This window comes from Zea mays, chromosome 5 (assembly GCF_902167145.1).
Source record: "Zea mays cultivar B73 chromosome 5, Zm-B73-REFERENCE-NAM-5.0, whole genome shotgun sequence".
Lineage (NCBI taxonomy): Eukaryota > Viridiplantae > Streptophyta > Magnoliopsida > Poales > Poaceae > Zea > Zea mays.
This window is the reverse complement of record NC_050100.1, coordinates 172,131,788-172,148,461: the sequence shown is the minus strand read 5'-3', so window position 1 is coordinate 172,148,461 and position 16,674 is coordinate 172,131,788. Positions and strand designations below refer to the sequence as shown.

The following is a 16,674-nucleotide window of genomic DNA, read 5'->3' as shown; positions in this document are numbered from 1 at the left end:
CAGTAGTCCTGATTACGTGTCACTGAATTTATTTGATTTAAAGCTTAATTAAATCCCACAAAAATAGCTAGCTCATTATCTTGACACAAGCATCATGAAATAAGTTAATACTGCATGAACGCGCGCGCATACACACCATAATAGTAGAAGAACTTATATATGCTGGCCATAAGAAGATCGAAATTATCTCACATATATGATCAACCTTTTTCCTTTCCAAATTATATAAGATACTTTGCCCTTTTAAACTATTTGTTTTTTTATTGTGCACTTAAATATACATCATGTGTAAATACGTAATAAAATTAAAATATCTTATAATTTATAGTAGGGTGAGTAATTATATATATATATATGTATATATATATATATATATATATATATATATATATATATATATATATATATATATATATATATATATATATATATATATATATATATGACTTAGGTATGTGTGCTTATATGTGATCGTGGTTGGAATACCCGCAACACTAAAAATATATTTTGACAGTGGCTTCTCTATAAAGTTAACCCAAGCTAATTAAGTTTAAAATAAAACAAATTGACCTACAATTTGAAAGCAATAGTGCATAACATTAAGGTCATTAGCCGTGGCTGCTCTAGCTCTCAAAACGAGGGCCAGCCTAACGCAAGCTAAGCAGCCGTTGACCTTGAACTTGTTTCGTTTACTAATGCCATTCTCATTGAAAGTCATCACTGAGAATGATCTTACGGGGCGTTTGGATCCCTTCATTTTAAAGGAATTAGAATTCACTCAATAAAATAACTTATTTAGTTTGTAATTTGGCATTCCACCACTTTCCAAAGTTCAGATATAAGCCTATCTCAAATTCATAAGGTGGAGGATAGAAAATTATTTTATGCATGATTAGAATTTGTTTCTAATCTATAACTTACATGACACTCTTTGTTCTACTCTTCTATAGTAAAAATATAACACATAAATATTTAGGACATCTTGCTAATAATAGTATACAAATATATTTTGTATAAAAGTGAATTAGCTTAACTGATATATGCCTAAATTACTATTATTAGAATGGAATTCAATTCCAGTGATCCAAACGGGGCGTTATATATAATGGGACCTCGTGATGTTTGTGTATCTCCCGCCAAAGACGACGAAGCAAAAGCACAGTCGTTGCGTTTGAGCTTGAGGTCGAGGATGGGCGAAGGGAGGGCCAAGGTTCAAGCTCTGCTGCTCGCGGTTCTCGTCCTCGTGATGAGCTGCTCGGCGGTCCCCTCTGCCTCCAGCGCCAACTGCAGTACGTATGGTTCCACGATTGAAAGGATTATACTGCCAGCATCTACTCACTACTGTAGGAGTGTAATATATGCATACTGCAAACGTTGCTGCTGCTGAATGCTGTTGCTGATACACATGTCATGCCGTGGTGTTGATTAACATGGTTCGTTGCAGTTCCGAGGAGGCTGCTAGCGGTGTCAGGGTCGTCCTACCGGCGAGCGCCGTGCAACAACGACCTGATCGACCGGCCGACACCAAGCGGCAGCGACGACGACGACCACCGGGAAATCATCGCGGGGTCCAGGACCTCGCGGTGGATACCGCCGCCTCCAAGGGGAGGACTCGAAAGGGCGGCGGGAATAGTCAGGCCCACTCCCCCGGGGAGCATCAACTAGAGCTGGTGACACTTACTTATGGAGTGTTTGGTCGACAGAGTTAATTCGTTCTGAATAAATTAATCTATGCATAGACCACTTGAAAGCAGTTAAGAAGACTCTCAGATATTTACAAGCAATAGCAAATCTTGTACTTACATATAGAAGATTTAGTTCCCTTGAACTAGTTGGGTATTCATATGATGATTGATCATTGTGTTGATATATTGAAATCCACTTCTAGATATATTTTTGTACTTGTTGGGGGTTGTTTCTTATTAGAAGAGTTACAAATAAACAACCGTTGCATCGTCGACAATGCATATTGAGTTTGTTGCAACATATGAGAAAACTTGGCAGATGATGTGCTAAGGAAATTTATATCGATACTGAGAGTGGTTGATAGCATAGAAAGACAATTAAGAATATGCTGCAATAATGAGCCATCAGTATTCTATCCCTACAACAACAAATTAAGTGGTGTTGCCAAGTTCATTGATATTGAGTGTTATGTTGTTAATAAGAAGATCTAGTATCAAACTATTAAAATTGAGCATATCAGAACCCATCCAATGCTAGCGGATTCGCTGATAAAAAGTCTTCCACCCAACGTGTTTAGATAGCACAGAGCCACCATGGTATTAAAGGAAAACCTATGATTTTGGATCAAGGGGCTACGAAACAACCATAGAGAAAGTTATTCAACTTGGAGGCAGGTGGACATGTTATAATCAATAAGTTTGGTGACACATAATTATCTATGTAATGCATTGATCTTCATGTGTCAAATTTATCAAAAGGTGGATCATAGAAAGTCTATACTACTCCTATTAAGACAGCAACGGAGGCGTCCACGCCGAGCCGCGCCCCCGCTTGCACCCGCACGCGCGACCCCCTCCCTACGCCCTCGTTTCTTTTGTTTCTCTTAAGTAGATAAGCAGCTAGATTCACTTTTGATATCTGGAGCTTCAATTTTTCCTAGCAGAGCTTTTTCTGCCTTTTATAATTATCCTCCATATTTATGTGCCACCCTTTTAAAGTTGTTTTCAATTTTTTAACTTTTTCTTTCCACACATCGATGTTTCTTATGTATCTCGTAGGCTAGTTCCAGCTCTCATAGACCACCTTCTCAAAATCTATTCTCTGATTCCAGCAAAGCTCATATCTAAAATCCTTACTAATAGGTAAGGACTACCCTGAACAAAGGCATAAAGGTGTGTGATCTAAAAATGATCTGTTGAGACCATAAACCACGACATTGTTATATATCAGGTCCCACTCAAGACTCACAAGGAACATATCAAGCTTTTCAAAAGTTGGATCGTTGCGGTTGTTGGACTAAGTGAATTTTCTGGCTACAAGGTCTAATTCAACCAGCTCGTACTGTTCAATAATTGTGTTGGACAAAAAACTCCATTTGATAACCCCTTCTGGTTTGTTTTTTTTCCTTTTTTATAATATTAAAGTCTCCTCCAATTAACAAAGGGAATTTAATATTGTGACAAAAGTTAGAAAACTCGCACAAAAATATTTCGTTTTGTCAGATTGAGTAGCCCTATAAATGTTAATGAAATTCTATTTAACATTCTGCTTCTTGTGAAAACTAACCACAAGAGCATAAACTCGCCAATTTCTTTCTCTCTAACATCAAAAATCTCTGAGTAAAAACCAACTAATGACCCTTTAGATCTCCCATTAGGGGGGAGAATGAATCCTAATAAAGCTCTTGTTATCACATAAGGCATCCAACCAAGATTGATCAAAATCTTTTCTATTGGTTTCTTGTAAACCAATAAACTCGATACTTTCTTCATACATGAGTTCTTTTAAAAACTCAAATTTACCTCCTTTTCTCAACCCTTGACAGTTCCAAATCATTCCTTTCATGGAAATTATTCCTGAGAGACGTTAGAACCCCTTTTCCTCCCCTCTTATTAAGTTTATACCTAACCTTAGGAGAGCTATTTTTTCTAGAGTTTGTTTTCTCCTATACTTTCATGTGAGTTTCCACATATCATGGCACTAATCCACATATCCTCAGCACATGAGGATATCAACCTTGATTGTCTAGGACAAACTGTTCCCTGTCAGACTCAACCGACTGAGACTCTGTCAAATTTTCCTGGTCATTTTTTAATCTAGAATTAAACATCAGTTTCACTCTAGTATCTTCTAAAGATTTAATAACAACATATCATTATCCGAGTTGAGGACTGAGTAAGGGTTATGAGATATACCTTTATGTATGAAGGCATCCCTAGCTTCTACCCTCGAAAGTGCCATCTCGATGACATTAAAATCCTCCATTGCCTCTAGCCTTGAACTCCATCTAACTCCTTCAATATGGTCACAAGTGAAAGTCGCCTAGAGGGGGGTGGATAGGCGGAATCTGAAATCTACAAACTTAAACACACACTACAAGCCGGGGTTAGCGTTAGAATTAAATCCGAGTCCGAAAGAGAGGGAAAACAAATCAACCAAGAAATAAAGCAGATGAACACGATGATTTGTTTTACCGAGGTTCGGTTCCAAAGAACCTAGTCCCCGTTGAGGTGGTCACAAAGACTAAGTCTCTTTCAACCCTTTCCCTCTCTCAAACGATCACTTAGACAGAGTGAGCTTTCTCCTTAATCAAACGGGTCACTTAGACCCCACAAGGACCACCACACACTTGGTGTCTCTTGCTTTGATTACAAGTCACTTGAGAATAAGAATGGGAAAAGAAGAAAGCACGATTGCAAAAGCCAAGCGACAAGAGCGACAAATAACACACAGATCACAATCTCTCTCAAGTCACTAATCGCTAATGATCACTTGTCTCAATTGTGAAACTTGGAGAGATTGGAAGCTTTGATTGTGTCTTTGAATGGATTGCTAGCTCTTATATTGAATGTGAAGGATTGGAGTGCTTGGGTGAAGTGAATGGAGGTGGTTGGGGTTGTATTTATAGCCCCCAACCACTTCCTAGCCGTTGCTCCCTTTCGGCCGACTGCAGACGGTCCGCGCCCCTGGTCCAGACGGTCCGCCCCTATACATCAATGGTTGAAATCACAACGGTCAGCAGTAACGGCTATATCAACGGCTACTATGCATTAAATGTGTCGTCAGATATCAGGTACCGCACTCGCGGACGGCCCGGTCGTGCACCCCGGACGGTCCGCGAGGACGCTTATAATTCATTTTACCGAACCTGTCACCTTTGGGTTTTTCTGGTTCTTCACCGACCGGACGGTCCGCGCCTGAGGCCGGATGGTCCGCGCTTGGTCTCGGACGGTGCTCGCTTCTTCATCGGACGGTCCGTAGTGTTGACTTGTGTTTACGCAGTGTTCCTGTCTGAGGGTCACCCTGGTGTTGCGGACGGTCCGTCGCAAGGGCCCGGACGGTCCGCCCTTAGGTGTTTTTCCAAAAAGCTTCTCCTGTCCGGAATAATCTACCGTATTCTGGACAGTCGAGTTAGAATGGTTGTAGATGAACTTATGCACCTGTGATACGATCAACTAGGCAAACTGGTTAGTCAAAAAGGTTTGTGATGGTCATCAAACACCAAAATCGATTATAGGAAATGTTTGAGACTATTTCCCTTTCAACAAGCCTTGGCTTTGCCTTTTTGTATTTAACCTTTTGCACTTCATCTTTCAAGGAGCCTAGAGACAACTTCTTAGTGCCACTATCTTGAGAATCCTGGATATTGACCCCCACACTCTTGGCCAGATCCACATGTTCCCGAGAGTTGAGAAGATCTTCATCACTGAGTTCGAGATTGACTTTCCCTTCACTACCTTCCTCCATGTTCATGGTGGGCTCCCTACATTCCTGTTTGGATTTGGATCCAATATCAGATATAATACTAGCTAAGTTGCCCGCATTCTTCCTATCCATTTTTTGTTCTTTATCATGTCAGAGGACTCTCCACTATGACCAGTCTTGGTTTTTTTCCTAGACCTGGAAGCGAAAGCCTCTGTCAGAGAGGAAATCTTCGGCCGGGTGGCAGAATGCACCCACCCTAAATCCTTAGATGAGGAGGGGCTTAAGCGTTTTGCCTGTTAGGTGGAAACGGGAAGAACACAAGAACACACAAGGATTTAGAGTGGTTCGGGCCGCCGGAGCGTAATACCCTACTCCATTGTGTAATGTATTGAGCTTGAGAGCTTGTATGAACTTGTGAGCGTCCAAGTGTGTCTGAGTTGTAATGTTGCGTGCCTCCCCTTTTATAGCTGAAGGGGGGCACGTACAAGGGTGCTGAGCCCCGACATGCGGGCCCAGGGGCATAACCGATGTAATACTTGGAGCAACTAATGCTGGTCGCCAGTGCAATCTTCTTGCACCCTAATATTCACAGTCTGCGTAGTATCGGTGTGCGGCGGAAGCTTCACTGGCAACGTACGAGTGATGATGAGCATAGTGTATGCCGTAATGCGGGTGTACTGCCTGCCAAGGGAATGGACAGGCACGTCGCCTGCAGGATGACCTGGTCGCCGCCCGTCAGCGAGGTGGACAGGGCACATTAAATGCTGAGGTGGCACATCGCCTGCTAGTGGAGTGGCAGAGCTCATTAAATGCCGAGGCGACACATCACCTGCCAGTGGAATAGATAGGTGGCATGCTTTATCCGCAATAAATGCAGTGCTGCGCGGCCCAGAGGCCTTACGTCAGGCTCCGCCCGCTGGCTTACGTCATGGGCAGTAGGCCACGTGGCAGCATCGGGCCTCCGCCTGAGCGGGAAGCAGAAGTGTACATGGTATGGTCCGGACACGTGTCGGCTCCGGACCCCCGCCTGGCCTTGATTAAGGCCTGGGTATTATTTGTCCCCGAATCCTGGGACCCTACTGAGGGTGGCCCGGACCCTACACAGAGAGGTCCAGGTCTCATCCTGGGGGTCCGGTCTATACCCGCGGAGGTCCTGGACCCTGCCCGGAGGTTCGGTTCGGATATGCTGGGGTCCGACACTTTCCCATGGGGGTCCGGACCCACCGTCGATACCTTGGAGGATATTGTCTTCCCTGGCCACGTGGCGACCCCGGAGTTGTCCATGTGGTGGGATCGAGTACTGTTTACCTTGCGACTAGAGATAGTCGCGCGGGCACCGTGCCTTCTTACTGTAGTAAGGGGTACCCCTGTTTCAGGGTACTGACAGTGGCCCCCGGGCCCACCTCAGGGGAGGATACGAGCCTGCAGGTGGGGCCAAAACTTGTATTGTGCGTCGACGTGGTATGACTGGTGACGTACGCGCCGTTAGTTCACCCTCGGTCATGCCAACTACCACATCTGTCCCCGCGGCTGACTGACCCACGCCTCCACGTCTGGCGGTTCCATCGGGTCATGCACGAGGTGCCTCGTTACCGCCGCCTCGGTTAGGAAAAATATCTTCCCGTAGTAGCCCCAAAGTGGCGTGCGATCGTGCGATGGATCGTTCCCCGCGCGGCGGCCCATCTTCTCTGCACTCGGAGACCAGTACTCCAGGTGTATGACATGCGGACCCGAGCCCGTGTGTCGGGGACTGGGTCACAGCGGACGCTAGGTGCGTGTCGGACGGGATTTCCAGGGGTGCGAGCGGGAGAGCCTTCCCTGAAAAGGGATTCTCCCCACGGCCAGCACTCACGCTTTCGCATTCTCTCCAGCCGCTGCGCCCTTTTGTCTCCGAGCCCTCTGCGCTTCTCTGTACTCGCACTCCTCTGCCATTCGCCACTGCAGTCGCCATGGCCTCGCTGGTTCGTCCCGAGCGTTTCCAGACCGAGGAGGCGCTCGACATGGTGCGCCGCCTGCTCGGATTGAGCGCGCCGGCGTTCGCTGGGAGGATCTGGGCCAGCACCACCCCCCTCGGTGACCTCACCGCCGGGGAGTTCATGCTCTTCATCTCCTACCTCTCCTATGGGTTGGTGCTGCCGATCTCGCCGTTCTTCCTGCTGCTGCTGGAGGAGTTCGAACTCCAGCTCTAGCACCTCACGCCCCACTCCATCCTCCAGGTGGTCATCTTCGTCCACCTCTGCGAGATGTTAGTGGGGGTGGCATCCTGCACTTCCCTCTTTCGCCAATTCTTCGTGCTGGTGAGATCTGGGAAGGGCAAAGACCACCTTGGTGCCTACTATTTCTAGACGAGGTCAGATCCAACCGTGGCCTACATCGCCGCCTGTTGGGGACTTGTTCTCAAATGCTAAGAGTTAAGAACAAGGCAACATAAAAAATGTTAAATGTTAAAGTCCTTCGTCCTTCGAAGCATTATCTCCCCTCGAATATAATGAATCCTGGACGAAGGTTATGAAGGACTTACCTTCATAAGCATAATAAATGATGGAGAAGGATTCATACACAAGATATGAAAAATAATATAAACACTTTAAACATTGTTATTAATTTATTTTTATTTGCGTTACTGTATTAACAATAACAAATTACAAATGTACCTTCGGCTCGAAGGAAAGCAAGGGCACAAGCGTGACGTGAAAGCAAATGCCAGGTTCGCGTGAACAGTACGGGGATACTGTTCACCTATTTATAGGCACGGGACGCAGCCCATGTAAAATTACACCCATGCCCTTTACATTTGCTAATGACCCTATAGTAATCCATCGAGGTCTGAATAGCCTTTTCCTTTTTAAGTCGGTTCCCTTTTCTACTGTCATGCCGAAGCTCTCCTGCACATAGCTTCGGCTCTGCGCCAACCTTCGTGTTCTTTGTGCCTCTTCATGTTGTAGTTCTGATCCAAATCCGAAGATACCTGTTCATGTATTATACTCCAGAAACATTGTTAAATCATGTTTTTGAGGACCTTCGGAAGCCGAAGGCCCCCAACATTAGCCCCTCGCAATATTAATATGTTAGAATGATAAATTCAGATTGCGATATGGACGAAGGCCTTAAGCCGAAGGTCCGAAAAAACACCTTCCCTTTTCTAGAATAGCAATAGTCAATGACAAGCGGGACCCTCCAGTTTTCAACGCACTAGGCATATAAATAAGAGCTCACCACGAGTTCATTTGGCACGCTTTCTTGCCATCTGCTCTCGCTTACTCAATTTTTAGCTCTTGCGTACCAACACTTGCTTGGCAACGCTTCGGTCTCCAGAAACCGAAGGTGGAAATGGATGAAGTAGCCGAAGAATGCCAGAGGGCCTTCGACGTGGTATGCTCTTTTATCGGGACTAGGGACTTAGTTCAAGAGCACGTGGCCTACAGGGTATGGCCACTTGTAGAAAAGTGGGAAATACCAAAGGAAACCATCAGCAAACCTGACGAAGATGGACTAGTTAGGTTAAAATACACCTTCAAATATGGAGATAAGTTCGTTGAGCCAGATGATGACTGGCTGAAAAGTATTGAGGCCATAAGCGATGAACTGCTTGGATCATACTCGAAGGCAGAAGATACTGCACTATCTGCGACCTTCGGATGCCGGAAGAAGAAAAGACTCAACCGAGTATTTGATGCCATTGGGTCCGTCTATCCTGACTACCGTTATCCAATACGGGGTCAAAAAAGAAAGGATACAACTTCTGCGAAGGAAGTTGCTTCAGCCACTCCTAGTGAGCCAGCGACGAAGAGGAAAAGGATGAAGGTTCTTACGCACCGGCCACACTATATTGAACCGGCCACAGTGCCTGAATTTGCCAGTGAGACCTCTTCGGCCACCGAAGCCAAGGAGCCGACTCTCCTGGCGAATATTGAAGAGCCGGCCAAAATGCCGGTGATGGAAAAAATAGAAGAACCGAGGGCTGAAGAGACAAAGACATCGGAAATTCTAAGTCCTTCAGCAAGGATTGAGGTGCCAATGCCAATGCCAATGGCGCAAAAAGACCTTACGACAACCCCCAAGAGGAAAAGAATGGTTAACATGCTAGATGTACTAGAAACGATAAAATCTTCAAGCTCTACTTCAAAGATAGCTGCCGAAGTTCCAAAGACACAAACTGAGGCCGAAGCTGCCAAAAGTCAAGCGGAAACTGAAACTGGGCTTTCAGAGCCTACCAAGAGAGAATTCTTGGAAATTGAAAAAGAAACAGAAAAAAAATCTACAGAAGAAACTTTATCTGAGAAAATCGCCACACCTATTCCTGAAGCATCTTCTGAAGCTTCTGACTATATATTACGTCATGCTTCGGGTAAAAGTCTGAGCGAAAAAGAAAAAAGAGAAGCTCAATTCTATGCACAAAAATTGAAATATCCGAAAGGGGCGCTGATATTCAATGGCAGTGGAGAGGAAGACTTCTTGTATTGTCTCCCTGACAGCAAGGAGATTTCTGTCTATCGGGAGATGAGCAAAAGCTTCGGGTTCTTAACATTAGAAGACGGGCTCTCGGTGTTGTCAAAGAACGAGCTGGCCGACAGCTTAGTGTACAATAGTATTAAGGTGAAAAAATGAGATCTTTGTATTATTTCTTGAAACCAAAATTTTTTATTTGCTTAAACTTATTAACACACATTTTTTTCTTGCAGGGCCTTATACTTAGCAATGCCCTCAGGGCACAAAAAGATGCCAAAGACGAAGGGTGTATTATGACCTTGAGCAACCTTCATTCCGAAGTAATTGAACTGAGGAATGAAGGTCTCGAAAAACACAAAATATTACATTCATTGTTGAATAAAATAAAAGAAGACGAAGCTACTTTCAAAGCTCAAGCTGAGGCTCAAAAGCGCGAAATTGAGGATCTTCGGAAACAGCTAGCCAGAGCTAAAGAAGAATGCACACTTGAAGAAACAAAACGAGAAATTAGTGAACAATGGGCCAATCATTTAGAAAAAAACGTTGAAGAGCTTCGTGCATCCAAGAAAAGGTGTTATGAAAAATCTATAGAATGTGTTAAGAAGATAAGAACCAGCTTCGCCAGCGTTGGCGCGTTCTCGAGTGAAGAAAATTTCATGAGGGGCGACCCCGAAGGCCCAATGGGATGGATCAGCCATGAAGTTGAAGCTTTTGAGGAAGTTTTGAATAGCCGCAGAGACATATGTGCCTTTTCGGGTGCCAGGGGGATTGCCACCATTTTGGAGAGAAAAGGCTGTGATCATGTGAAATCCTTGACACAATCCGAAGCCGCCTTATCTTCTGAAGATATAAAAGACCCTTCGGTCGAAGCAAGCCTGGTCGGTGGAAAATTTTTCACCGACATCTGGGAAAATGGTGGCTGTGAGATGGCTCAAGAAATTATAAGGAGAAGCGAAAAATGTATTCATGACGCTAGAAAAGTAGCAGAGGCCGCTGATAAAAATGTGGATCTCGAAGAACGTATATGTATTGACTACTAGTTTTGACTTTATGTTGTAACTTTATGACTTTGGACTTATTCACTCTTTGTAATACGATCGCACTATCTCTTCCCCCAGAGCCCGCCGAGCCATTAACGGACCCCAACGCAAAGGGGGATGGCGAGATTAGAAAAATGGCCGAAGCTATTATGGACAAAGTTGTTGATCAACTACTGAATGAAGCTGCGGAAGTAGTCTTAAGAGAAGATTAACTGCTATTGTAAAGACATTTAGAGTGTAATATTTGATGAACAAAGTGTGTAGTATTTTTATGGCGTTGAATGTAATATGTAAGCTGTTTGTAACTCAATTCTTTACGATGCATGAAACTTTTACGTACATACCGTTTTTGAGCCTTCGGCGAAAAAACACCTTCCCTTCTTTTCATGTTTCGTGAAGAATATCCATGTTTCATAAAAACAACTAATCATCGTAGAAAATATTCATGCTTCGTGAAAAATATCCACATTTCATAAAAACATCGAATCTTCGTTTGACGAAGGTATGCTTCTTCAATGATTATTTTGTGCCTTGGCACTGCTTCTTCAAAACAATCTCCGAAGGTCAACATTAATCCCCCTTCTTGCGTCATCGATGCAATATGATGTATGATGTTATGCCATGCAAAATGATGTGATGTTATGCAAAAATGATATTGGTGCCGAAGATCAGTGCTGTCTTTTTACTGCAAGCCTCCCTTAGGAGCTTCTTCGCCTTTTACTTCAGCGGAATCAACGTTTATTTTTCGCTGTAAGCCTCCCTTAGGAGCTTCTTCGCTTTTTACTTCAGCGGAATCAGCGTTTATTTTTCGCTGTAAGCCTCCCTTAGGAGCTTCTTCGCCTTTTACTTCAGCGGAATCAGCGTTTATTTTTCGCTGTAAGCTCTGCATCCCCTTTGGAACGACTTTTGAGCAGAAAACTTACGCTGCGCTCTCTTAGGAACGACTTTTTGTTGCTTCGGGAAAGCTTATACTACGCTCCTTAGAACGACTTTTTGGTTAATTAGGAGATTCTCCTTGCAACCATGGATTCTTATGGTTCGGCAACTTAAGCCTATAGAGAAGATATATTTTCACTATGGTAAAAAACGAAGCTGTTACAAGTAATTGAAAATGACAAGAAAAACTTAAGCCTTAGTGATTGTTCCTTATTTAAACAAAAAATGATGAAAAGATGCAAGAACTATTGGTGAGGTAGGATATCTTCTAGTAAATGTGCTTCGACTCTGGCACAGTACTGTTGACTGTGCGAGCTTCGGACTCCTCTCTGAAGTCTCGTTGGTGATGAGTATGCTGGCTCCCTTCTGGCTGCTGGCCTCGTTGCATTGGTGGTGGAGGTGGAGGCTGTTGCCAAGATGCCTGAGGTTGGCTCGCCGAAGCAACATAAGCTGCAGGGTGGTTTCCCACGTACTCTGGAATATATGGCGAGTGATACGAAGCAGTATGCATAACTTGCTTCGGCTGGCTCTGTTGGGCTGCGGCTTCTGCTATCTCCTTCTGTTTCTGGATGGTGACATGGCACATCCTGGTAGTGTGGCCCTTGTCCTCACCACAGAATAAGCAATAAATTTTTCGGGGCTGATCCCCAAACCTTCCTCCGAAGTCCCTGACACCTCTGCCCCTTGGAGCTGGGGGCCGAGGGTAGCTCTGTTGCTGCCCCGAAGCCTGAGAGGAATATTGCGGCCTCTGCTGCTGACTTGCCGTGTCATCATTCTGAGTGGAATGAATTGACCTGACATGTCTAGGATGAATTCTCCCTCCGAAGCCCCTGGCTATTTCGGAAAACCTATAGGCTTCCTCCCTTCTCTGTCGAAAATCATTATCAGCGCGAATGTATTCATCCATCTTCTGAAGCAATTTCTCTAGAGTCTGAGGAGGCTTCCTGGCGAAGTATTGGGCCGTAGGTCCTGGCCGAAGCCCCTTGATCATGGCCACAATGACAATTTCATTGGGCACTGTTGGCACTTGTGCCCTCAGGCATAAGAACCTTCGAACATACTCCTGAAGATATTCTTCATGATCTTGGGTGCACTGGAATAAAGCTTGAGCGGTGACCGGCTTCGTTTGAAACCCTTGGAAACTGGTGATCAACATATCCTTCAGCTTCTACCATGATGTGATTGTTCCTGGCCGAAGAGAGGAGTACCAGGTTTGTGCAACATTCTTGACAGCCATGACAAAAGACTTCGCCATGACTGCAGTATTGCCACCATATGAAGATATTGTTGCTTCGTAGCTCATCAGAAACTGCTTCGGATCTGAGTGTCCGTCGTACACGGGGAGTTGAGGTGGCTTGTACGACGGAGGCCAAGGTGTAGCCTGCAGTTTTGCTGACAGAGGAGAAGCATCATCAAAAGCAAAATTTCCATGATGGAAATTCTCATACCAGTCATCCTCGTTGAAGAAGCCCTCCTGATGAAGCTCTGTGTGCTGAGGCCTTCGGTTTTGCTCATCTTGAGTAAGATGGCAAACTTCTTCAGAGGCTTCGTCTATCTGCCTTTGCAGGTCAGCTAGCCTTGCCTCTTTTCCTTCTTCCTTTGCACCTGATCTCTTGATCCAAGTCGTCCTCCTGAGGCGTTGGACTGGTGGCTTTCCTCTTCTAGCTTCGGACCTCCCGAAGAGAGAGGGTCTCCTGGTTGGGGTCCATCGGCTGCAGAGCGACAACCCTTGTCGTTGAAGCTTTCTTTGGTGGCATGACGAAGGTCGATGCTTGCCGAAGATGTTCGAAACTCAAAAAGTGGAAGTGAGTTCACCGGAGGTGGGCGCCAATGTTGGGGACTTGTTCTCAAATGCTAAGAGTTAAGAACAAGGCAACATAAAAAATGTTAAATGTTAAAGTACTTCGTCCTTCGAAGCATTATCTCCCCTCGGATATAATGAATCCCGGACGAAGGTTATGAAGGACTTACCTTCATAAGCACAATAAATGATGGAGAAGGATTCATACACAAGATATGAAAAATAATATAAGCACTTTAAACATTGTTATTAACTTATTTTTATTTGCGTTACTGTATTAACAATAACAAATTACAAATGTACCTTCGGCTCGAAGGAAAGCAAGGGCACAAGCGTGACGTGAAAGCAAATGCCAGGTTCGCGTGAAAAGTACGGGGATACTGTTCACCTATTTATAGGCACGGGACGCAGCCCATGTAAAATTACACCCATGCCCTTTACATTTGCTAATGACCCTATAGTAATCCATCAAGGTCTGAATAGCCTTTTCCTTTTTAAGTCGGTTCCCTTTTCTGCTGTCATGCCGAAGCTCTCCTGCACATAGCTTCGGCTCTGCGCCAACCTTCGTGTTCTTTGTGCCTCTTCATGTTGTAGTTCTGATCCAAATCCGAAGATACCTGTTCATGTATTATACTCTAGAAACATTGTTAAATCATGTTTTTGAGAACCTTCAGAAGCCGAAGGCCCCCAACACCACCCTTGGCGACATGAGGTGGGAGAAATGGCACAATGACTGGGTGATCGCCAGTGCAGAGGCCAACGACCGTCTTGCCCTGCCGAACGACGGACCAAGACTCGACCGGAAGCAATGGAGGGCCAAACCGTCCATTGCGCCGGAGTTCGAGCCCGTACTGGACAGGATCAAGGAACTGGCAGCCGGTGGTTTGACCTCGATGCACGTAGTCGGTGATTTCCTGAAGCGTTGGGTCATGCCGTTGTAGGGGAGGCCGCGTTTGTGTTGCTGGTACACCGGCCCCAATGACATTGGAAGGATTCAGCGCGGGCCGGAGACCGACCTGTCCTGGGAGCTGTTGGAGATTTTAGTGAGGGGGATCACTGGTGAGGCCTTTATTCCCGAATCCTTGATACCTCCCCAGGGTATTCCGCCGCTCTACGATGATCTAGGGTTGTGGTCGGCGGTGTTGTCCTAGCTACCGACCATCGATGAGAGCGGTGTGGCGGTCTGCCAAACCAGCGGCCGGGACCCCCACCGGGGGATCCGTATTCCCGGTGTACCGGCCGGAGGTTCCCAGCCCGCCGATGCGGGCTCCAAAGCTCCCCCCCGCGGCCCCCAACTCCTCGGACAAGGGCAAAGGGGCTGCGAGCAGCTCTTCCTCTTCGTGCGCCACCGAGAGGTCGGAGGGAGAGAGGCGACACCGACTGCGCCGCGCCGATGGGTCTTTCGTCTCGGACCCACCCCTTGATTCGAATCCCCCCAGAAGCGTCAGAGGATGGCTGGCGGGACCGTGGAGGCCGGCTCCCAGGCCCAGGGCGCACAGAGGCGCGTCAGTCCTCCTCCACCACCATCATCAGACCCACCGCCACCACCATCAGGTTTGCCGCCGCCACCCCAGGGGCAGCAGTAGCATCAATAGCAGTAGCAGTGTAACACCCAAAATCTTATTTTGATATTTATAAAAGTTTCTCAAAAAGATTAAGAATTAAAATGTCTTTTAATATGGGTTCCTCACTTTTTAAATTTATATTCTCCTAAAGTAAATGGATGGCAATACTATAATGTTTTTCCTTAAAAATGAATAGTGGGCGTTACATATTGGACGCATTTTGCCTAAACAAGTAATTAATATATATACACACTAATGTATATGTGTATATTGTATGGCATGCTGAAGTTTTGTTTGCGCATTTGTTTTCGAAGACGAAACTCAAACCTGAATTATACCTAGAATTTGGATATTTGAGACAGAAAACAAAATAGAAAAAAATAGAAAATGGAAAAAAAAGAAATGAGAAGTCGTCCCATGAGATCACCAGTAGCCCACCTCCATTTTAACCCCTAGCCACGTTCCATGTGTACATATTTTTTTATTTATTTATTCACATGGCCGGAGTATGCATCAGCGTGACATTCGGTATGATGTCATCTCCATGTAATTCTAGTGTTCCTTTTCCACCGCCATGTGGGACCCCGTACACAGAACCTTCTCTTTCCCCACCGTGAAGATTTGCAGCAAAATTCTGTTGAGATCCGATCCTCCTCACGCACCTGCTGGCGGGATCCTCGGGGCGGTTGAGTTTGCTTAGGGTATAAATCCCAAGGCCTCATACCCATACTTTGTAGGACCTAAACCATCGCTAGCCGAGCAATGCAGGGTGATGGGTGGGCTGTGCACCGTGCGGAGGGCAGAGAGAGATTGGGCGACGCCGCTATTGGCCAAACCGGGAATCAGATGATTGTTGTCGCCGTGAAGTTGCTCGGAGGGTCCACCAGACGGCGCTAAGTCTTCGAATATAGTACTCGGGCGCGAAGAAAGTTTCTGGCCAGGGGCTATACGCCATCGCAGATCCGTGCGCCGCCATGGGCAACGTTGCTGCGTCTAGATTATTGGTGAGCCACCTCCTTGAACCAATCTTGCTGATTCGATTTTACCCCTATGTACTGCTTGTTGGGTTGGGAGTTGGCGCTCGGATGGCTGGTGTGTGCGTTGGGCACCGTCTCGACTAACGGCGCCGCCGTCCTGATTGCCGATGGGGAGGAAGAATAAAACTGGTGACCGTTGGATCTCGTTGGACGGCTCTGATTAGATGCCAGCGATAACCCTTCGCGTGATTGATACTAGGCCGTAGATATCTGATCGAGTGGGTGCGAGCCAATCGTGGCTGTATTAAACCGGGACTGTGGATTCCGGATCCTATGGATCATGGCACGTACCCCTTCATCTTATATCGGGTTCCTTAGATCAGGATCGGACGACTCCTGTTAATCCATACCTTGCCGCGGCCGAGCATTTTCTAAAAGAGACCCCGCGCTTTACTCATATCAACCCGCCGTCCTATGCGGGGGAAAACTGAGTCTTGGGAAAACTTGTGGATTAG

At 45.8% G+C, this 16,674-nt stretch overlaps 1 protein-coding gene across 1 annotated transcript; it reads left to right on the top strand.

Moving 5' to 3' along the window:
* The first annotated feature begins 1,138 nt into the window (after positions 1 to 1,138).
* On the top strand, positions 1,139 to 1,869 carry LOC109939567 (uncharacterized). Its single transcript, XM_020537749.2, has 2 exons — positions 1,139 to 1,289; positions 1,445 to 1,869. The coding sequence occupies exons 1-2, from the start codon at positions 1,190 to 1,192 to the stop codon at positions 1,663 to 1,665; spliced, it is 321 nt and encodes a 106-aa protein (XP_020393338.1). The 5' UTR covers positions 1,139 to 1,189; the 3' UTR covers positions 1,666 to 1,869.
* Positions 1,870 to 16,674: the final 14,805 nt, after the last annotated feature.

Excerpts from the sequence above, each read along its gene's own strand:
- LOC109939567 (XM_020537749.2), top strand. The coding sequence starts at position 1,190 with ATGGGCGAAGGGAGGGCCAAGGTTCAAGCTCTGCTGCTCGCGGTTCTC. Across the intron at positions 1,290-1,444 it reads TGCCTCCAGCGCCAACTGCA|TTCCGAGGAGGCTGCTAGCG; the intron begins GTACGTATGGTT and ends GGTTCGTTGCAG.